The 24,069-nt window shown below is 36.3% G+C and overlaps 1 protein-coding gene across 4 annotated transcripts; it reads left to right on the top strand.

The window, feature by feature from the left end:
• The first annotated feature begins 1,717 nt into the window (after positions 1-1,717).
• On the top strand, positions 1,718-16,746 carry LOC139148314 (uncharacterized). 4 transcript variants are annotated; one of them, XM_070719684.1, is made up of 5 exons: positions 1,718-2,521; positions 4,351-4,607; positions 8,294-8,432; positions 8,935-9,077; positions 13,484-16,746. In XM_070719684.1, exons 1-5 carry the CDS (start codon positions 2,480-2,482, stop codon positions 14,289-14,291), a joined length of 1,389 nt encoding a protein of 462 aa, XP_070575785.1. In that variant the 5' UTR covers positions 1,718-2,479; the 3' UTR covers positions 14,292-16,746. The 4 variants fall into 4 exon arrangements, with proteins under 4 accessions (XP_070575785.1, XP_070575784.1, XP_070575787.1 ...); XM_070719683.1 differs by having other exon boundaries at positions 4,348-4,607; XM_070719686.1 differs by having other exon boundaries at positions 1,721-2,693.
• The last annotated feature ends 7,323 nt before the right edge of the window (positions 16,747-24,069 follow it).

The raw sequence follows: 24,069 nt of genomic DNA, 5'->3' as shown, positions 1-24,069 counted from the left end.
CTCATGACATTAAAACATACTTGTACACAAGATCAGGCCAGAAAGCAACACATGGAATACCAGAAGACTTGAAAGTTATCAGGGATTTTTGAATTCTTGCATATGAGAATAATCAAATGAGATGGGTCACTATGCCTGATTTTCGAAATTTTAACATTCTCATTGTAAAATACAAAAGTAAAACGTTGAACAATAAATACTGAAATGAAAAATGTGTGACTAAATTGAATTACTTCAATTTTACCAAATTTTCCATTATATTACACCCAAAATTCCAGAGATTAAAACATTTATTTGATGATTTTGGTGCTGTAGGGTACTTTTGTAAGAATACAATAATGACAGAAATAGTAATTTTTTTTTATACTCGTGCTATGACTGATAATGCCTTTTGCCCCTGTGACCCTGGTTGTATAAATGTTGGGTGTGGCATTTTGGTGTATTAGTGGTGTGGTGAATTTATGCGGTGAAGAGATCACATCAGCAATATGAAACTTGATGCAGTAAATCTCTTGATCGTGATTCATGTATTTCATATATTCTCTGAAACAATTATGATGCAGACATAAATCTGTTTAAGTAGGTTCATTTCTTACAGGTCATCACACTAGTCTGATATGCTGACTTATAATTAGTTCCAGAGACCAGCTCTGGAACTGTTAGTTTTTGCTCACTTTCCTTCTTTCTTTCTTTCTTTCTCTCTCTATTTCCGGTATTACTACCATAGAACAAGCTATACACAAATTTTACCTTAATTACCCAGAATGCATTGCGACACGCTTATGACATCATCGCTCATCTCGGACGGGTTTTACGGGCATTTCTTGTTTGTTTGTTTATTTATTTATTTTTTATTTTGCATTGCTCAACTATCATATTGTGTTCAGCTATTAATAATTCTAGCTTTCTTTCGCTTTGTTTTTTGTTGCTTTTTGATTTTATTTTTCTTTAAATACTCGCCGTACGTGGCTATACTGTTTCGCCCGAATGCTCACGGTTGAATGACATTAACAATGGCGGCGGATACGATCGCTTCGCTCGCATAGAGAGAGAAAAGTATAGGCTTTCCGTAAGTTTACAAGCGCCGCTGGGCACATCGTGTACCTAGGCGAGGTGGGTGTGCTCGAAAACGAAGATCAATGCAAAATTTGGATTCAAAATCGGCTGTTTTGGCAGAGAAACTGCCCGCCGTATTTCTTAGGAGCCACCAGCGGTTTTTCCTATATCAGTCTGCCGGGCTGTGGTGGGAGGCCGTTTAATAACGCCGCTAACACACAGCCCTGCCATGCAGAGATAGGCATTCATAGTGAACTGTCTGTCACCGCACCGGCATGCGTTGGCTGCACGTAAAAGCAACTCAACTTTCCAAGATCAAACGGTCAGTATCTTGTGAAAACAGCCACATAGCAATGAAAATTGTTTTAGTCTGTGCTTTTAATCAAATGAAAATGCATGTGGCCTCGGCTTTCAATTTCAACGGCCTAGGTCCGATGTTTCCTCTCGTCTGATCATCGTCGTACACTACGCGCCTCTTTACGGCAACAACTCAGCGCTACCCGTCAAGCGATTGATTTTTGTGTAGGTCAGCGGAGCAAAAATAATTACTCTGGCTCGCGAGAATGTCGTTTGATATACATTTCCGTGCGTTGTCGCCCCCGTATGTATCTGTTGCGTTTTTACCGTACATGTAGGCATTTGTAATCTGTGTACTGTAATTCCCCGAACTGCCTTGCTTTTACTTGTATTATGGTGTTTACTGCTCTCAGCCCTAACTATAGGTACGTGCTTGAATATTAAAATCCAAAGCACTCTTTCATTCTGCACCTATCTTTGTCACACATTCTCTTGTTTCTTCCGCTGCTCTGGTCTCTGGAACTTCGCTTTTGCTTGCAAATGCTTTCTAGTTACATACAAATTTTGTACAAAATTGGAGCAATTGCATGCAGCCAATAACCTAAGAAAGATGGCTGTTCTGTAGAGGGCCTGTAACATGTAAAATATGACAGGACTGCTACAAGGTGACTGAACAGTTCTGTCTCCTGCGAGACAGAGGAATTGGCCCGGATTGAACCACAACACTCCGATTTAACACAGTGCCGCCATATTGGGTCTCAACACAACATGACCTTTATTCAACTCCTGGTCAAGGGTCACAACAAGGGTATAAAACCACTTTGGGTTAATACACTACAGTGACAGCTAAAAGTGGTTACTACTTTATTGGACGCCTCGGCTTTTCAAGTATGATCTATACCCATTGAGTGAATTCCATGAATTACAGAGCACATAGGAAGTTCATTCCAGATTTTTCGTTTATTAGAGTGCAAAGGGAGTCTCAACCCAGATGAAATTCAAAACCCGATTCTATAAATTATTTTAAAATTCCCTTTCTCAGACTACTGGACAGTCCTCCTTCCTGTTGATAGCCTTTTGGCCTTTTGGGAGACTTACTCATAGTGCGCCCTCAGGAGTTCTGCACATGTGCGGGGACGTCCAGGTCACTAAAAGGTCACGAACACTCGTAAGTATCAGGTGATCGATGCAAGATTACGAAACTGGTGTACTTCACTGCTCACAGTTTTTTTGGAGGGACCACGAAGGAATGTCGTCCTCAGAGTAGAAGTATTTCAGTTCAAGAATTGTTGAGGTCTTTGACAGCGAGGTGTATACGGCGTTACACGCGTACTGGACAGGTATGTGCCCTACTAGCCCTGCGTACGATGCTGTGTGTTCCGCTGCAGCTAATAGTGAGCGGGGCTATTAGCTGTAGTGGAACACACAGCATCGTACGCAGGGCTAGTATGTGCCCCCGATCTTCAGTCGACTGTAGTTCCATACTGTCCGGCGGACAGCCAGCCCTCAGGATCTAGGACAGGACTGTTACTTTACACTGTGTTACCGGCTGCGCTTGCCATTACTCGTGTGGAAGGCAAAGCCGGTAACATACAGCCCTGCCATGCAGAGCTACCCCTGTGACACCGAATTTTTCTCTGTGCCACAGGGACTGTCCGCATAGTTACTTGTTGGCTGTAGGTCCGTTCTGCACCTACGCGGACTGGACGTGTGAAGATACACGCGTCAGACGCGTGGGCCCAGAGTGGACTTGCAGCCAACAAGTAACTGTGGCTGTCCCCAGTATACTAACCACAGCGTCTTCCCCTCTACTGTATATGTTTAGTGGGACTGAAATGTGCTGTTAGAGACTGTATGCTTACAGCATTCTCCAGCAGAGACATGAAACCAAAGGTTAAAGTTGCCAGACTGATTAAATCAGTACCTGATTGGTTCTGACAGACACTGTGGATAACCCCTTTCTGTGTACATCAATGCTAGAGGACAGGTCATTTTCACATGGAACAGTATACAAAGGCATAGTTTTAAGGGGAAATTCTCCAAGGCTGATTTTTACATATGTGCTAGCTTTTGGGTCAATTATTATGGAAAAACAGCTGTCTCCATTTATAACACCAAACGGTCATGATTTTTTACAAAAACCGATAAAATAATAGCAGAAGTTGCATTTTAGGGCTTCATCAACTTAATGTATTTTGAATCATGGAGGGAAAAGCGCAAAGCTTGCCGCTTTCATCACATGATATGGCAAGGACATCTTCCTAAGGATAGGGCATTGTTATTCAAGTTCACACCAGGTTGTACCAACACAACTATTGTTTATGTTATGCAAATACGCACACCCTGGCATGAACGTGAATGAGTGACCCAAAAGCCACTACATATGTAAAAAATCAGCCTTGGTGAACTTCCCCTTTAAGACATACTTCCTATTGGTCCTGAGTCACCAAAACAATTCCATGATATACTCTCAAGAAACAGATGTCTCTTTGTGAGATTCCTTGCTTAATGATTGTCAATAATGTTGTATCATGTTATCTGTAATATATGTAGCAAGTTTTGTAAACTTTGGTCAAGTCAATTCAGATATATATCTCTAATTAGGAAAGTTCATTTAATATGCAAATTCCGAATTGGCTGAAGAGAAAATGCTTAATGACTTTCAATAATTTAAACTATGTTGCTGAAAGAATGGGAGCTCATGAAATAATATATAAATTGAAACCATCAATGTTAATTGATGTTAAAATGAATGTACCATGATGACATTTTGGGGAAAGTGTGTATAAAAGGAAAGCAGCCAGTTTTCCAATTTCAATCAATGTTATAGTCACCCAGCTGTACACTGTACAATGATGATTTCCAGAATTCAATGAAACTGTCCTTCAGCTGCCATTTTCAAAATATACAAATTGTTCTTATCCTACACAAAACTTCTTTTAAGTGATGCCATACTTCCCATCGTGCTTAGATGCTCTGTTTCTTCTACTCCAGCAGAATTCAAATACTCATAGAAGACGTATAATGCCCAGTACTTCAGGTAGCCAATCAACCAACATGTTACGTGTAGCTGTAATAGGTGCTGGTGCCGCTGGCCTGTGTGCAGCAAGACATCTAGCCAGTAATCCCCGCATGTTTGAACCTCGTGTCTTTGAAAAGGCGAAGGAAATCGGAGGTACGTGGGTATACACAGAAGAAACTGGTACAGATAAATATGGTGAGATCATTCACTCAAGTATGTACTGGGACCTAAAGTAAGTATGATTCTTTGAATGAATAAAATGAGATATTTCACAATGTAACGCTGGAATACTATCAGAACAAATAATTTCCAACAGATCAATTTGAATGGATGGAACAATATTTCCCTATGTGGACTGCAAATTAAAGAAAGGAATGTATCAAAGTCCTGCAGTGCAGGTATTGATTGATGTAGAAAAACATTGTCCAGTACATAAATTGGCTTAAGTGCAGTGTCTTGAGCATGTTGGGAAATTTATATTTTAACAGCCTGTATAGAATTTTGTTTTTAGCTACTATAGACAATAGTCTTTAGAAGCTATTGGGATGGGTATCCGTCCGGCGTCAGTCTGTATGTATCTATGTATGTATGTCCGTTTGTGAGGCGTCCGTCCACTCAAATATCTTGAGAAACGCAGTACTTACTGGTTTGATATTGTTGTGTAGATTAAAAATATGATTTTGAGAAACCATTTTTTTTTAATTTTTTGATATTGTTGAAAATATGCAAATTAATGCCAAAAAAGGCGTTTTTGGTAAAAAATCTTCTTCTTCATAACCACTGGTCAGACAGCTTTGTTATTTTATATACAGGTCGCTAGGGATAACCCAACTTAGATTTGTTCAAATTGTGATGAAATATGCAAATCTGTATTTTTAAGGAATTTTTTTGTCATTTTTGGTCAAAATTTGACTTACATTGTATGTAATTCTTGTACTGTATAAACTCTATCAATTCACCCAGAAAAAAATAATTAATATGATTTTAAATAATTGAATTAATTAGGAAATCATCAAAGCCAAAATAATTTTAGTGTAGAATTATTAGAAAGTTCAACTTTTTTGACAGTTCATAGTGAAATGCTTACCATCTTGGAGGATTAAAACATGTCAAGGCAACTTTCCTGAATCCCAACTTTGACATATTCTGAACCGTCATATATTGTGCCCTGTATGTTATCTAAAAGAAATTGCTCATAATAGTTTGTCATGATAGGGTGGTCAAATAAATAGAGATAGAGAAAGTTCTAATTTCCATTTATGGTTGACTTTGTAAGGATAAAATAAAATTACTTTTTGAGGAAAAAAATAGAGTGGTCAATTAAAAGAGTGGTCAAAGTGATAGGGTTTTTATGGTAAAGCTGGGCTGTAAGATTCCTCATGTGCTATTTATAGCAATTATACAATCTGTGTAAACAGAGCAATGAAAGTGTTACATGATTCCTTATAATGCTTTTGATGACCTTGAACTTCTTAAGTTTCAAACATTTGTCTCTTCTGTGTGCTTTCTCTGATTACCTACAGGCTCAACTTATTCAAAAGAACTTATTTGCAATGATAATGCTTGGTTAATAGGATGAAATACTGATAAAGATACCCAGCTGAAGATTCTTTATAACCTGACAGATATGCTGTTTTTATGACGTAAATCTTGATAATTAGATATTATTCCCTAATATTTTCTTCGTTCAGCTCGGAAAATACTCGTGACGTAATGACCGTGTCACCACTCGTCTTCGACTCGTGGTGACACGGTCATTACGTCACTCGTATTTTCCTTCACTGAACGAAGAAAAATATTAGGGAATAATATACTTATCACATGCACAAGCCAAGAATTCGTTATTATTCCGCGTTTAAACTTTTGAACTACTTTAGAAATAATATCAGTATGCCGTGCACAAGTTGTCAATCATTTCCAGTCGTCCGTCGTGTGCGTTAGCGTTCACGTTCGTTCGTGTGTGGAGCAAATGACAGCTCTCGGTCTACATGTATGCTACCTTCCGCAAAGTTATACTCTATTTCAAAGATAGTATAGTCCTAGAAATTTATCACAGACGAAAATACGCTATTTTTCAAGAACAAATATCGACTGAATCTCGACGGCGCGAACACTGTAAACGTTGCGCCTGACCCTGTTTGCAATGCATACGGAACCCACGGTACACGCGACCAGCTTCGAGTTCGTTGTTTCCGCAAATTATTCACGTAATTCCTTCGGAATATACAGGCGGTACACTCTTGTGTTTACATTGTTCGGATTAGTAATGTCGTAGTCTGTGAAAATATCGATTTCATTACATGACTTTTGATCGTGGGAGAAACATCGGCCGCCATGTTGTTTGTGTACATATTTACAAGCACACCGAAGATCGACAAAAAAAAAGGTCCGACGCACAAAATTGATGACATAGACGCGGGATGTCGTGACGTAGAACGACCTGAGAATAAATCCTGTATTTTTTGTTCGGAGACGACAAACTTGGCTTGTGCATGTGATAACAAGTCTTATTTACTTTAATTAGAATGTAATTAACTCTCATTTATTAGCTACTATAGACTAATATAGTTTATAGAAGCTATTGGGATGGGTATCCGTCCAGCGTCGGCCGTCAGTCTGTATGTATGTATGTATGTATGTATGTATGTATGTTTGTGAGGCGTCCGTCCACTCAAATATCTTGAGAACCGCAGTACTTACTGATTTGATATTTGTTGTGTAGATAAAATATATGATTTTGAGAAACTAGTTTTATTAATTTTTTGATATTGTTGAAAATATGCAAATTAGCGCCAAAAAAGGCGTTTTTGGTAAAAAATCTTCTTCTCATAACCATAGGGGTTTAGGCCTGAAAGGGTTAAGGAATTTTTTTTCCATTTTTGGTCAGGCCATCCTCAAATGAGCTATCAAAGATATCCACCTTCTTCAACAATACATGTGTCACAAAACGTTAATCTCTACATAACACAGCAGAGCTCTGTCAACTGTTGGGTTGCTTGTTTTTTCAAAACCACTGGTCAGACAGCTTTAATATTTGGTTTACAAGTCCCTAGGATGACCTTAGTGAGATAATTTCATACAGTCAGGAAATACTTAATTTTGTGTCCATGTCTATAGTAGCTTCAGGGACTTTGGCCCTATGTTTGTTTCTAGTATGTCCCTAACCTTTACTTTCATCCATCTCGGACAAAAATTAATCTTTTATGAAATGAAACAAAACTGAAAATATTCCGTAATATGCATTTATGTACATTTAATTAAATTGGACCACAAAGCCTGCATTTGCTCATCAATTTATGTTAGCCATTTAGTATTGCTTCAGTAGGCCCTGACTTTTAACTTTCACTAAGACGACACTATAGTCCTCCATCGGACATGCTGAACCAATTACTTTCAAGAAGCATAGAACAAAAAAAAGAGCTCATCACTTTGTTTAAATTTATGAACCAAAAACCCCATTCCAGTTTAATTTTCACATAAATCACAAACTCCTTGCAGCAGCATAGAAATTTTTGAAATATTTATATATTCAGCCCCAGACAAATGCATTACATTTCTTGTGTCAGAGATGCTTCAAGTCTTTACTTGACTTTAATTCAGATACTGTCAGCAACTGATGAGGTGTTTGTCATTGACAGTGACGTATTTGACAACAGGAGATCTATAAACCATTTGCAAATTCATGATTTTCTTCCAGTGTTTAGGACTAGATAGATACATTTTACAATTATCTATGCTTCACAGCTATTTGTCAGAAACCATTCAGTTAATAAACTTTTGACATTTTGATCTTGATGAAAAATACTTCCAGTGAATTATAAAGTCAACTATTCTGCTTCAGATATGAAGAATGACATTTTATCAGAGACTACAGATTATAATCACAATTCTCTTTGTATCCATAATTTTTCATTCCAGGACCAACTTACCAAAGGAAGTCATGGCATTCCCGGATTTCCCATTTGATAAATCTCTTCCATCATTCATCAAACACCAGGATGTTCTGAAATATCTCAATGATTATAGTGAGAAATATGATCTGACAAAATTCATCAATGTAAGTGCAAGCTGCAAGTAAAAAAGATTTGTTGTTTCTCCTCCCCACATGCCTAGCCATGCCAGCCATTTTTTATTTAATTTGAAAAAACAACGTATGGAAAATTACAGTGTTCCAGGCTTGGTAGAAAACATTTGGTGAATAAATTTATGCACTGTACTGTATTGAACAGTAATCCCGATCTGTCAATTTGCTACATGTCACATTTAACCTGTTCACACCCATTTCCTGTAAACAGGTAGGGATAGATACACTATACCTTCATGAACACAACCTAAATAATAAGTTCATAAATCAGTAGCTCAAAGACAAATATCGGAAAGTCTGCTTTTAATATTGTAATTTCCTTTCCATCATTTGAGTGCTAGATGTCACTTGTCAGAGATCTATAGATTAAATTTTCGGCACAATCTGGATTTAAATTTGCCACAGACTTTAGATCGAAGAGCATTAAACTTGAAACAAACAGTGACATCACATGGATAACAATTATTCTTTACAGTTTAATACCGCTGTTGATTACGTGAAACCTGTGCATCAAGATGGCCAAGAGAAAGTATTATGGGATGTTGGATTCCGAGATGTCCGTAAGCAGAGTAAGGAACTAACTATAGAACAGTATGATGCTGTGTTAGTCTGTAATGGGTGAGTATTTGTGCTGGACAATTTATTGGCACAGTGCCAAGTCTTACTATCAGAGCCATAAAATTTGTCATAACAAAAGTGTAATATATGACACAATTCATGCTTATTTCAGTTATTCAAAAATGTGATGTGTTTGAAACGTTGTTTCAGACTTCAAATTCCAAAGAAACTGCACTTTGAATTTTTGTGGATTGCTTCATTCTGTAGATTGTGTTAACATGAAGACCAAGGAAGGTCTCATATGCTAAGTTTTGCTGATTTTATTGTTATTTTTAGTCCCCACGGACACCGTCCGGGGGACTTATAGGTTTGGTCATGTCCGTGCGTGTGTCTGTGCGTGCGTGTGTGGGGTGTGCGTCCGTCCGTTCACGCAGATATCTCAGAGATGCAAGAACCGATTTCATTCAAACTTGGTACAAGGATTACTTCATATGTCATACAGATGCACGTCGATTTGTTTTGGGATACGATCCAATATGGCCGCCAGGCGGCCATTTTATTACGATTTTTTCATGTACAGAGCCATAACTCAGACATGTTTCAACCGATTTTATTCAAAGTTGGTACAAGGACATTGACCAATGTCATAGATATGCACGTCAATTTGTTTTGTGATACGATCCAATATGGCCGCCAGGCGGCCATTTTATTACAATTTTTTCATGTACAGAGCCATTACTCAGACATGTTTCAACCGATTTTACTCAAAGTTGGTACAAGAACATTGACCAATGTCATAGATGTGCACATCAATTTGTTTCGTGATACGATCCAATATGGCTGCCAGGCGGCCATTTTATTATGATTTTTTTAGAGGCATAACTCAGGCGTATCTCAACCGATTTTATTCAAAGTTGCTACAAGGACATTGACTTATGTCATACATATGTACGTCAATTTTTTATGTGATACGATCCAATATGGCCGCTAGGCAGCCATTTTATTACGATGTTTTCATGTACAGAGCCATAACTCAGACATGTTTCAACCGATTTTATTCAAAGTTGGTACAAGGAGATTGAATAATGTCATAGATATGCATGTCAGTTGTTATGTGATATGATCCAATATGGCTGCCTTGTGGCCATTTTTTTTCAATTTTTCATGTCAGGAACCATAACTCAGACATGTATCAAGCAAATTTATTCAAAGTTGGTACAAGGACATTGACTTATTTATACATACGGTATGTATGTCGATTGGTTTCACGAGATGGTCCAATATGGCCACATGGTAGCAATTTTGTTATGGTTGTTTCATGTCGAGAGCCATAACTCTGGCAAGTCTCAACTGATCTTATTCAAAGTTGGTACATGTACATTGACTTACGTCATACATATACATGTTGATTTTTTAAACAGTAAGATCAAATATCGCTGCATGGCGGTGATTTTGTTACAATTTTCAAATGTACAGAGCCATAATCAGACATATTTCCACCAGTATCATTCAAAGTTGGTACAAGGACATTGACCTATTTCATACATATGCTCGTCAATTTGTTTCACGTCATGTAGCAGTAACATGTCAATTATTGAAGATTCGTAAGTAGGCTGATATGTCAAGAAATACGGACTGCATCAAATTCATGAAACTTTATACAGATGTTAACTGATGTCAAGCTCACGTTGCTGTAACATTGAAACAGTCATTTTTATTAATTTGTAATTGCATAAGTAATGAACTTTCCTAATTAGGGTGATATAGCCACAAATTAATACAACATCAAATGTGATGAAACTTGATACAGATGTTGATCTCATAGTGTTGTAAATACTGCATCAAACTTTATGAAATATGGTACCAGTGATAATCTGTTAAGTGTTAGAATTGTATGCAAAATGTTTTGCAACATCCTGTTGATTAATTCCTAGTTGACTCATTTTATGAACTTTAGGATGGTGGCCTACATTGGTTTTATGCTTTCATCACCTTGGAACTCATTCTTGGCCATTGAGCGCCATCTGTATCAAAGTATTTTTATCACAGACCTAATTAATGAAGAGGACTCTATCCTCTCTGAGGACATGTAATCAAAGTACCCATTAACAAGTGGGACTGTGTCATCAACGATGACTTGTTATTTTGTAAGTCAATTGCAAAGTTCTTATTCTACTCCCAAAATAATGTAGAAACACCAGCTATTTAGTTTGTCAACATAGCATCTGCATGTGCAAAATGCACAGTTACTGGTTACATTTGAATATGGTGGTTTTAATCAGATTCAAACTCACGATGTGCGGCATCCAGTCACCTAGCGGAGGAGCCACAGAAAAAAACGCTCGGCCAAATCCCAAATCTCAAAATGATTGGTTCTATAACCGAACTAAGTTGTTACATTTTTCTGACTGCAACCCCTGTAGAGTTCGTGAAGCACTCACGCTCGTATGCTAACTATCACACATCGCACACAAACTTTATCAAAGTGAAGCAATGAATACATCGCTTAAAATGGGCGAAAGACAGCCTTGGGGACAATTCTGTCAATCAGCAGAGCTGTCAACCCAGGGTAGAAAATACGGTGGTTTCAATTGGATTCAAACTCACAACGTACTTGACCAAATTTCACTCGTCAACAATAGCAAAGCAGTGTGCAGGCTGTGGGTTGACAAGTTGAATATCAGCATACTTTGGGGAGTGGAACAAGAAAGAAGTTATGGTTAACATAACGAAAATAGAGGAAAAATCACCAAAAGTTAGCATTACTAGTCCTAATTGAAATTAGGAATTTGAAAACCAAAACAGGTCAAATGACAAATAGTAACTTTTTTAAAATCTGAAGGTTAACAGTACCTCTTGAATTCAGTCTGTTTCTACTGGATTGTACCAACAATGTACTGCTTTTTAAGAAAGCAAAGCTTTAAAGACATTTTTCTTGTAGACTATGTTCAACTATAAATGGAAAATTATTTTCAACCCAGTCAGACAGAGTTTTGTATGAAAACTTCAGACTTGTAGCTTGCCAGACATCATTGTTCTGTGAATGTTATCTAGACTTGACTTTCTGACCGGAGTTATCACTGGATTTGCCAGGATAAACTTACGGCCAATTGTGTTCACTCTGTTATGCACACATCTACTGCCCAGAGACTGTAGAAGTGTACTGTGGAATCTTAGTATAAAAGTAACATTAATGCATTAAGACTTGCTCAATTGACTATACTTTACACAATCACTGACTTGAACCAAGTCTATATGGTATCCTGTATGTTGTACTAAGCGTGAACACACTTGTCATTGGACTGCATTGCAATCAACACCAGCAGTGCTTATTAACAATGGTGGCAATACATTTTACATTATTTGCAATTTTAAAATCCTTTTATGTCAAAACTGTATTGTTAGTAATACCATACCGGTATATAACTATTATTATTGAAATATTGGCAAGCTTTAAATGTTGAAAACAGACTGTTCCAATGGGAAAGGTTGATTTTCTAAAAAAGGGGTCGCTAGATTTGATATAAGAAAATAAACAAACCTTTGCCCAAGCTACTCTCTCTGAAACTGAATGTTTTGTCACAACTGCAAATAATGAAGCAATTATAGAATAAGTAAATGCTGCAGTTTTATTGTTATTTTGAATGAGGGATGACAGAATAACACAATAACACAAATTTACTTCACGGTACATTGGTTGAGGTTGAAGGTCAGCTGTGTGACAACTGTAGTCTGCAGACATTACAGCATTCATAACCCCTGCTGCATCGTGCTACGATATTTATTGCTGAATTGTCTGGACATAGTACAACAGATGTAGGGAAGATATATGTTACAGAACACTCATCACACATTGACACTGATAAGAATAGACAGGAAAAAGAGTATGGAGAATAGAAAGTGGAATTTCCTTTATGTGGTTTTTGTATAAAATAATTATCTGAAAACGAAAAACTTCAATTTTAATTGTTGTTCTTTGAGAGATGAGAAACTGACAAAACGATTAATATGCATGTTTTAATTCACAGAAGCCAGAATTTTTTCTAAGTTCATGAAAGCACAGTCTTGCAAAATTCAAATCTTTCTGACGAGATGGCATCATATAGCATCAAATTTACAAATTTACATTAAAATCTGGTCAATTCATAATGATCAATACTACAAATACATTATGCAGTCACAGAATCAAAACTTTGATGAAAATATTTGAGGTCCATAAAAGCATTTGCATTGGGCTGATTCTAATTGAGGTCACAGATCTGTAACAAATACGCAGAAGTAAATATTTGTTCTGATCTGCATAGGATTTCCACATGCAAATATGATTAAAAAGTACTTTGTACAATTGGTATCTTGAGAAAAAACATAGAATCATACGAATTTGAATTCATCTGGTGAAAGCAATTGTGCTTATAGTGCATGTTACAATCAGTACCAAGGGTAAAATCCATTCCTTTGTTTTACAGACACTATGCCATTCCCAAGATTCCAGATCTACTGGGCATAGATGACTTCCAAGGACAGATCATGCACAGCCATAATTACAGACACCCTCAAGTCTTCAAGGATAAGTCAGTTGTTCTGCTAGGTGCCGGCTCATCAGGCAAAGATATAGCTGTTAATATTTGTGAATTTGCCAAGAAAGTTATGCTAAGTCACAACAAGGCACAAATGATATGTCAGTTGCCTAGCAACATGACAGAGAAATCTGGTATAGACCATCTTACAGAGAAAGAAGTAGTATTCACCGATGGTACCTCAGAACCAACTGATGTACTCCTACTTTGCACTGGGTATAATTACAATTTCCCATTTTTGACTCCAGAGTGCAATGTCAAGTTGGAGGACCACCGCATCTCACCTCTCTACAAACATCTGATTCATACACAGTATCCATCGCTTGCTTTCATTGGAATATGTTCAACTATTTGCCCATTCCCTCAGTTTGACTGTCAAGTGAAATTTACAGTAGCTGTTCTGAATGGATCCCTGAAACTTCCCAGTCAGGAAGAAATGGAAGAAGATGCCAGGAAAGACTACGAGTGGAGACGGAATACCCTTGGATATCCCAATCGTTATGCCCATCGTATGGGTACTTTGCAGTGGGCCTACAATGATGATTTAAGTGAAATCGCCAAGTTTCAAGCAATACCAAGGTCAGTGTCGCAGCTTTACGATGCTGTTCATGAAGTACGGAGGACGGATTTGATGCACTACAAGAAAATGAACTACATCCTAACTGGCAAAGACTCATGGGAAGCAGCAAATCCATAGATGCAACGGATACCATCCATGTTGGTCCTCTTTCATATTATGAATGGATCATTAGTGTGACTATAATGAAAACTGTGTATCTTAGCCAGCATGTTAGATTATCATTTATGTTTTCTTCATTCATTTATTGCATGCATATTCGCTGTTTGAAGATTATACTTCAGGCTTTCCTAATACAAAGATACTTGAACCTTATCAAGCCAAGTGCTGGTTTTGACAACCATGCCACTTATAATAAGGATTTTTTCCTATAATTTTAAGTATAAACAGATTCAGTTTACAGCATTTTGTTGTGGATTTGTTATTTTTAAATGTCAGATTGCTTTAAAAGTATTTAGTGGATATGGCATTCTTGGTAAAATGCCAAAAGACTTGCTTTAGCTTTTACAACAATGATAATTTACAGAATAAAAAGTTAAAGTAGACTTTATTTAAAAGGGAAGCTCTCTTAGCTAAGGCTAATCTTCGAAGTGGTAATCAGAAACATTAAAAGCACAAAAATTATTAAAAAACAAAAACTGAAAAGTATATAAAATATGAGATTCATTCGTAATTACACATTTTTTTATAATTTATATTTTGCAAACCAATCTAAATTGAGTAAGTCGTTTACGGGATATTTCAGCATTATTGGTTTTCTCTTTGCCATTTTACTGACTATGAAAATTCAAACCGCACATTGTAACTATAAAAATTCAAACCACACATTGTTAAAGTGCAATTTAGTTTTAATTTGGTGAAGCTATGTTGTTGAAAGCATGGATAACCAAATTATGTCATATAGATATCTTAGAGAAATCTTATAGAAATATATGTGGATTGCAATAATTTGATCAAAACTCCATACAGAACTCAATCTACTTATAATAATTATATGCTTATATTTATAGTATTTGTCATTACATATTGACAGTGACACTGTATGTATTTCGTTGTTTGTAAATACAGTATGTGCAGTCAGATTAGAACTGTGTGTATCTTTATAGAAGGATAGATTCAACTTTAAACTTTACAATAATCTTTTTGTGTTCAGTTTGGTAGAATTCTGAGTAAGGGTGATAGACAGTAATATCCAATGCATTTATCTAACCAAAGACGTTTACAAATGTCTTCAGTTGTTCTCTGGGTGAAGAGTTAAAGCCCCAATAGCTGCAAATGTTTAATAAACCGATCTCAAAATATCCTTAGTTTTCCAAGAGTTTTCTTTGAATAAGACCCATTAGAGACTGAAAAAGTGTATAACACTGCCATGAGTGTCGAGAGTGGCGTGTGAATTCAAAAGTTTTAACGTCATTTTAGATTTCCCGCCATTTTCAAAACTTATCGTTTGACAGAGACAACAAAGATTACAACAACATAATGTTAGCCATCGTGTGTTGTGCAGTCAAGTAAATGGCATCATGCTTGTTTCTGTTATGATCACGATGTATATGTGCAGGAAATACTGTTTTTTTCTATTTTCCCATGGGGGCGCCATTTTATGGGTGCGGCACCCGTTTATTATTAAACCTGTTAAAACGTGTAGGCATGGTCCAAATCAGCGAGCAGTGATACTTCAATACACGTTCTTCGGTAAGTACATTTAAACGAACCAACTCTGGTTTGAATATATAAAATCATGAAAAAATGCATAAATTAGCAGCTATTGGGGCTTAATCACTATTCGTGAATATTAATTCAACATTGTCAACATTATTCCGGTACTTTCTCTGTATATTTTGAAAGTAGTATTTACTGGTATCTAATATATTCATACCAAAATAGAAAGGTTCATTTAACCCTATCACCACCATGGTTTTGCCCAAACCTATTGTTATCAAAGGTGGTTGTGGACCTGTTTACAGGGAATTGGGGTGATAGGGTTAAAGTCAGATCTCTTTAATCTTATGGAAAGATAGCACTAAAGATATGAGGAGTAACATATGTTGGCTTACCACAATATTTCAATAATTGGCATTTCCTAGTCTAACATTTAGTCTCTTTCTTCGTGTGTGAAATATTTCAAAATAAGTTTATCAATGTGCAGAGAGAATAGTAAATGTAAAGTTTTTCAAAAGTTCATTTAATTTGCTCCAAGGGTAACTGCATTGACAAATTCAGTGATGCTGTGATAGGAGATAACTTTGTGATCGCTGCCTTAATGTGTGCTGGTAGAGGAATACATCAGAATGAGGCAATAGCTGGTTGGACCCGATTCACCATGAAGTTACGTAACTTTGAAAACAACATCTGTGGAGCATTAGTGTGCATGATTGATGGACACGTCATCAACAGTGTCTATGGATGCTCTGTCAAGTGCAATGTTAAGAATGCGTCTGGAATCCTTATACTTTCCTGGCAAATAAAACTATGCTGTTACTTTAATGTAAAGTAATATTCAACCTTTGGACTCTGTGCTTGGTGATGAGAAAAACTGATAAACATGTAGTTAAATAAAAGCAACATTTTCAAGAGATTCTAGTTTTCATCATTTCATTAGTGAATATTTCTCACAATTTCTTCTGGCAAAGTCAAAATGAAAAACTTTTCTGACCTGCCTACCCTACTTGTTGAGGTTATGTTACAGGAAACACAATCTTTTTGTTTTATTCCACCTCAATAATAGTATATGTAATAGTACTGATCGTGATTTCAGATTTGTTACTAAATATAGCGACACACATGTGACATCAAACACTTCTGCTTGAAATTCTGACAAATTTTATTGTAGCATGTGTGGCTATTGTTGCAACTTGTAGTCTGCGCCATAAATTCATGTGACTTTTGGTAATCATTGTGACACTGACAGGTTTTATTTTCATCGTACTTGCGGAAACTCAGACAAATATTTATTTTTGCACATGAAAGAAAAATGATGTCATTTGCGATCAATTCACAGCATAAGCTTACAGTTCAGCAAACTGTACATTGGTCTATTTTTATAAAGGAATCACAGGGTTAAACATATGGAGGCACGTATACAAAGGGAACCTAGTGTATACCTCCGTGAATGAGCTTAGAACCTGTAATTTACTGTGTTGAATCACTGACGTCTTCATATTGAGGTGTGTACAATATTACACGCATGTATGACAGGTACATGTATATGTCCCCTTATTCCGTATACTTGTCTAATTGATAGTCATGGTTTACACCAAACAGCAGAACTCTGGCAGAAATTGTGGTTTAACATTTAATTCTACACAGTCCTCTGCCTTGACAGTTTATCTGGAGACCCCATATATTGCCTCCATGCCTGAGATGATAGCAGATAGCTTGATAAGATAGAGTTATGCATATATAGTCAGCATGCTGTGTATACAATTTTTGTTTGCCCTCAAAGTCCTCTTACATGCCCTGTAAATGATGTAATTTTTGTTGTCCTAAATTTCCATGCATGATAACATTGATACTCACCAGTTGCCATTTACAACTCTCCTTCCTTTTGACGCAGTTTGATCGTAAGGTGGAGTTGCACCCAACCAACTCATTTTTCAAAGGAAACTCCCTCATACTATATATTTTCAAAAAGCAGAGAATCTAAACTTTAGTATGGTAGCAATAGTTTACTCAAAGGATGAAGGGGGTATATGTTTGGGGTAGAAGACCTCAATTTTGGTATTAATGATAAAAATATAAGTAAAAAACTTAACACTATTTTCTGAAATTTAATATTTCACTTGAAATCAGTATATGTAGAAAAAGCGACTATTTTGCATTATCTATCCTCATTCTAAAATGGCAAGGGTTGAAAGACTGTACTCTCAAACAAGTGATTAAAATCATGATAAGCAAAATTGAAATGTCTCTTATTCAAAATGTAAGAGCTTTATTGCCAAACAAAATAGTCGTTTAGTCATATAGGATATAAGGAACATAATGTGAAAATTTCAAAAATTTGACCCAGCCAGAGTGGAGTTGCATTGTTTTGAAATCTTGAAATTGGGCGAAAAGAGGAGCCAGGAAATCATGTGATTTGCATAAGTTTGCATTAACTTACACTTCTTTTTCACCCAACTTACGCCTGCTTGACAAGTTAAAAGGTAAACCCAACCAATAATCTTGGGTTCACAAATTACTTAAAATTGAATGAATCTCTGCAAAAAAGTGATTTTGAACAAAATACGCTGTATATGTGCAGTGCCACCGTAAAGGGCTGTCCTTGCATGTTCACTTTCCAACTGCAACATATATTCATAGTGATGTCCTCCACATATCTATCCTCTGTGAATCCATACATTTATGTTTTTTGTTGTTGACAAAGATGATTCCTTTAGTCTCACACAGGGAGCTGTGTCCTCTTAGAAAAGAAATCCATAAAACAATTATAATAATATATATGTATATATATATATATATAATATATATATATATATATATATTTATATATATATTATATATATCTATTATAATTTATATAATATATATATATATATATATAATATAATATATATATATATATATATACTCTAAGAGGACTGAATAAGTAACTCTTGCAAATAGGTCTTGTTTGATAAGAGTTGTGTCTGAGCAGGAAAGGAGGACTCCAGATAGGGCAAAATGGGTGAAATTCTAGCCAAAGAATGGTTGAATTGGAACATTTCAGTCAGGTCATGTCCATGATGACAAATTCAGACACTTTGGATTTATTTGTTGTTGTTGAGTCACATCATGCTGTTTTTATGCAGATTTTTGTGTGTTAAAGTTCGCTGTTCACATATTGGTATAACTGTACAGCTGGACGTGAAAATATTAAGTTGTCATGATTTGTTTTTGACATCACTGAAATACTCTTAACCTCTCTGTTTTCTAACAGCAGCAACAGACGTCATGATCAAACAGGATGTTGGAGAATATTGACGTCATGTTTCAGGGTTTCTGTACACTGCGATCGTAAATATATGAATTAGGTGAAAAACTGCCATGTTTGACCACTGCTGGTCAGCATTACTACAAGCGTTCTGTGCAGGGGCAACTAGTACTATGGTAGCACCAACAATACATCTGACCCAGGTTTTTTACATCAATATAACATGTTTTTCAAAATTTGGAAGGATGGTTTGAACCATCAGTAACTGTCCTCTCACTAAAGGACGCAAAGTCAGGTGATCATATTTCTTTTAATATTATTATGAAACATATACTGTCCAGGGTTTCAGTGAAGGTGCCCTTTTAATAATGTGAAAGTCGCATTTACACAAAACTACCTGTAACTGATGAAGTCAGAAATTCGAAGACTACAGTAAATGTTGAGCCAATCTCTTATTTTTATTTTTTTCTTATTTTTTATTTTAAACTTTTGCAATCAGATTCCATACAAGTACAGACAGGTTGAATTCTTACCATTGAAAATTTACACAATTTAAAAGGTGCACATTAAAATTGCTCTGTTAAAAGTCATAAAAAGATATAGAGGTTCTAACAGCACAAACATATGAAAAGGAAAGCTATCTTTGATAATTGTAAAGAGTGTAGGGAATGAAACTATTCTTAAACTTTGTGTACAACACTTCTCTTCTTTGGATTTCTTTTTTTGTTTGTTCTTTTTAAGTTGTATTTTTCCCAGTCTCTTCTCTAATGTTTTCCCAGTAACTGCTATTTTTACGATTTCGCGGGCCACAAAGATATTAGCAAAGGAGAGAGATATTAGCAAAGGAGAGAAAATGAGCTACAGCTACGGAATATTTTTCACAATCTATTTGTCAGTCAGCAAACAATATTTTGACAATATATACGAAATCTGACAAAAAAAGGGTACAAAAGTGAATCGACCTGTTGTTTGTTCATAAATATAGGAAGAAGACTTACTATCATAGATATTGCGTGAGACAAAGGACGAAATCGGACATCATTTAACTGAGTGTTCTCATTTTTCATATCCACACATTAAAGTTAGCCCAAGCCACTGAAGTCGCATCGACACATGAGACTAGGTTTTCCGAAGTGTACGGGTTTGTTCAGTTGTGCAAACACAAGAAAATCGGTTTCGATATCGGATATTATTGCGGCTTATTTTTTTATTATTTTCAACTGGCTCCACCATGTGTTACCGCTTTACTGTATTTCGATAACTTTTTTCCTTCTGGGAACTGTCAGGAGGTGCGGACCGGATACCACTATGCGGGGACGCCACAAACTTGAAGTTGACGAAGATCATTGGAATCGCACCTGCACCCTGCAATAGTCCGACAAAGGTCTGGCAAAAATCCCGGCCCCACAGAAGTCTACTTTTACACATTAATGGTTTGCTTTATATAGGCGTGTCTCAAAATGTGAAATACTTTACACGAAGTAAGTGACATTGGCAAAAAAGAAAGAAAAATACTTGACTGGATAAAAGATAAAATCCCCAATACTCAATTGCTTAAAAGTTCTAAAGATTTGCATAATCGTGTCAATATTAGATGACATCTACCGAAACCTATTCATGGGTATTTGTGATCTACTTGTGAAGGTGGTGCCGAAATCTCAAAACAATATCAATGCCAATTTCACCAGGCAGATGTACCTGCGTCAGAAGGTTACATCATCAAGACTTATGAACTTAAAAAGTTCATTATAAATGTGTAGGAGCATTATTCACCCTTATCTTGTAAGAGTCGTCTGAATTGAAGCAGCAATATCACTGTCGATGTCTATTGGTCTATTGTCTTAATGAAGTGCTAGGTAAGTATCTCTCTATGTCCATCAAATCCATTGTCAAGCTCAAGGATCACCGTCAGGATCGTTAGACATTTTGGTCCATGCACAATCAAGTGTATCATTGCCGTTTTTGCTGTATTTGTTTTGAAATTTGAATCCCACTAGCAATGACTTAACTTGATTCACAATACAAAGAAACTTATTTAATCTATCAGTGACTTACAAACATGTTTTCCACATATGATCTCTGAATAATATAAAATATGTGTGGGTTGTCTGTCCATTTATAGGCGTAACTTTTGGCCATTTTTTTATATTTTTGTGTATCTACTGCGGTGTCTTGTTCTTCTCCTTTCAGCGTAATGAAAAATCTAGTTTTTAGTTTATCAACACAGCCATATGTATATGGTCAGCATTGTTATTGTTTAAAAGTGAATTCAAGTCAGGACTTGAATACATTTGTCACCAACAACAATGATTACGATTTTTACGCATACACAGAGATTTTTGCCAAACAGAATATTTGTCATTCTAGGATGTTGTGGGGAAGAACAAGAAACTCCTGTTGATGCACAGATGAAAACGTACTGAAAAAAGCCCAAAATGTACAGCTAAAGTTCTTTTTACACAATTATGTTTATTACAGTAACTGACAGGTGAGGGAAGTCATCCTGTTTCCAAACCTTTTTATGTGGTGGCTTTTTCCTGTTTACAGGATGAAGTTTTCCTGAAAGAGAAAATATGTTAAAACAGCGCCCTCCTTACGTGGAAGAGAAATACACACAGACACAGAGACAGACACACACAGAGAAAAAATCTGTCCATTTCAAAATCGGGCCAGTTTTATTTTAAGGGGAGAATTCAAATTAAAGCAAGTCAGAATTGGAACCTTTTCACTTTGTTACCGGGGCATTTGGAAAAAAAAACAAACTTTTTTTTGGATTCTCCCACCCCCTTCCAAATGTGTTTGCGAATGCAGCCTAAAAATTTGTTTATCAAACATTTGCATTAAGCTTACTATAACTTTAATAGCCATGCACCCCCGAGCTCTTCCCTATTCACTATTTTGAATGTGTACAACTTCTGTTTGGCCGAATTTTCATTTCTTCAAACTTGCTCGATGTAAGTGTGTACATTGAATATTATAATTCCACGATTTCTTTGATGACGGCGTAGATGTACTAGATACTTCTTGACTCGCGTCACGTAACAGTTCAAGGCGATTTGAAACCGCAATTAAAACAATATTCTCCCTCCAGGCTTCATGATAACCTGGTCGATATCACAACATTCCAGGCACATTACCGACAATAAACTACGGCTCTGCTGTAAATGATCCAGGAATATGGAGAAATTTATTCCGACAAACTGATCAAGTTAAACCACTTTTCCTTAGTTTTCATGTTGTTAGTTTTTTTACAGTTTCCATATCATTCAAGACCTAAAACTTTACGTCATAGGCGCTTTGATCGTCGCTTGGCGAAGCCCCAATGATACAACAAGTAGGACTTGTTGTATCATATAGGGACATAGCGAAGCGACGATCGAAGCGACCGTGCTTCAAGTGAGTCAACAAGATCAGATATACAAAAGCAAACCACTGGGATAGTCATTTAATACCAAACTACGACAATGCTGTGAGGTCCTTCAGGTAAACGTGAAAATCAAGCCATGGGGCCATAAGACATAATAAGTTAAAAGTATAAAAAATATTTTATTAATAGGCTAATATTTCTGTCATTATTGTATACTTACAACTGTTAAAGTACCCAACTGCACTCGAATCCTGAATGATGATCAGTACTTGTTCAATAATTCAAAAAGTCAACGTTTTTCAAAGTGCTGAGATCCCGTTAAAGTGCTTGTAAAAAAGTAAGATGACCCCCACCTTCTTTGATTTCAAAATTAACGTGAGCCCCCCACCCGACCCGCCGTAAAAACTGAACATTCTCTTATTTCAAGCTTGCACCGGTCTTGAAAGCTACGAGTTTGTCGACGTCATGAAAGAGCTTAGGGTAAGTCTATGAAGAGAGTGTACGTTGGCATAGAGTTACATCGGGTCAAAGAATGATAATGTCCTTGTAGCGTTTCTTATGACATCTACATTACGTTTGAACCAACAACAACACAACAGTCATCTTCGTTGAATTTTATTAGTCAACAACAACAAAAACAACAACAACAGACTAATAAACATAAACACCAATACAGACAACAACAACAACAACAACAATTACCAGATTTCTGGGTTCCCTATGGCGATACTGGGCATGCGCTTAATGAAGAAATAACGTTCGTGTCTGTCTCATCAATGAGTTTGTAAACGAATATACCATTTTTGATGGTAATATCGATGTCAAGGAAGGGTGGCACGCATACCTTGATGATCGTATTTCATCGTTAAAAGAATTTTGGTCACCGGCTTATTGTAGTTTTTGAGGCGAAGCCTACCAACTCACTCCCATCGATTTATAAACGATCATCATCCAGATCTGTAGCACCCATGGAATTTCCAAAATATGATTAAGATGAACAATTGACTTGTTTTCATCCTCTTTGTCCTCAGCATTTATGTTATAGGCTGGCCTTCGTTTCTTTACAGTAGGAGAGCGAGTACAGCAAACGCAAATGCCATACAAAGCAAGGAGTTGGCACAAATAAGATTACACCTGATTTATAATCAAATTGGCACCTGTCTATGTTAGATCGCTCGCTTACAAATTGATAATCATACTTTACAGGCAGGCCTAGACATTAATCTAAAACGGACAAATGTAGAGTCTATGCTCACAGGAATGTAAATTGTTTGAATAATTTAATTTTGTACATTGTTGCTGACTTGAAAATAGCTTTCAAACATTAAAATGTTCAAATCATTCTAAAATGTAAGGGTTGTGCCCTGTTTTGTCATATCAAAAGAAAACCTTAGAGCGCTTGGATATGGTGAATCTTGTCAAAAAATTATATTTACGTATTAAAATGTGTACAGTGTTTGTATCTAGCTATCTAGCTATCAAACTGTCTTTGCATATATGTGTGCTCTATGCGCATTTGCGGTATATATATATATATATATATATATATATATATATATATATATATATATATAATATATATATATACCGCAAATGCGCATAGAGCACACATATATATATAT

The sequence above is a fragment of the Ptychodera flava genome, chromosome 13, assembly GCF_041260155.1.
Source record: "Ptychodera flava strain L36383 chromosome 13, AS_Pfla_20210202, whole genome shotgun sequence".
NCBI lineage: Eukaryota > Metazoa > Hemichordata > Enteropneusta > Ptychoderidae > Ptychodera > Ptychodera flava.
This window is presented reverse-complemented; position numbering and strand designations above follow the sequence as displayed.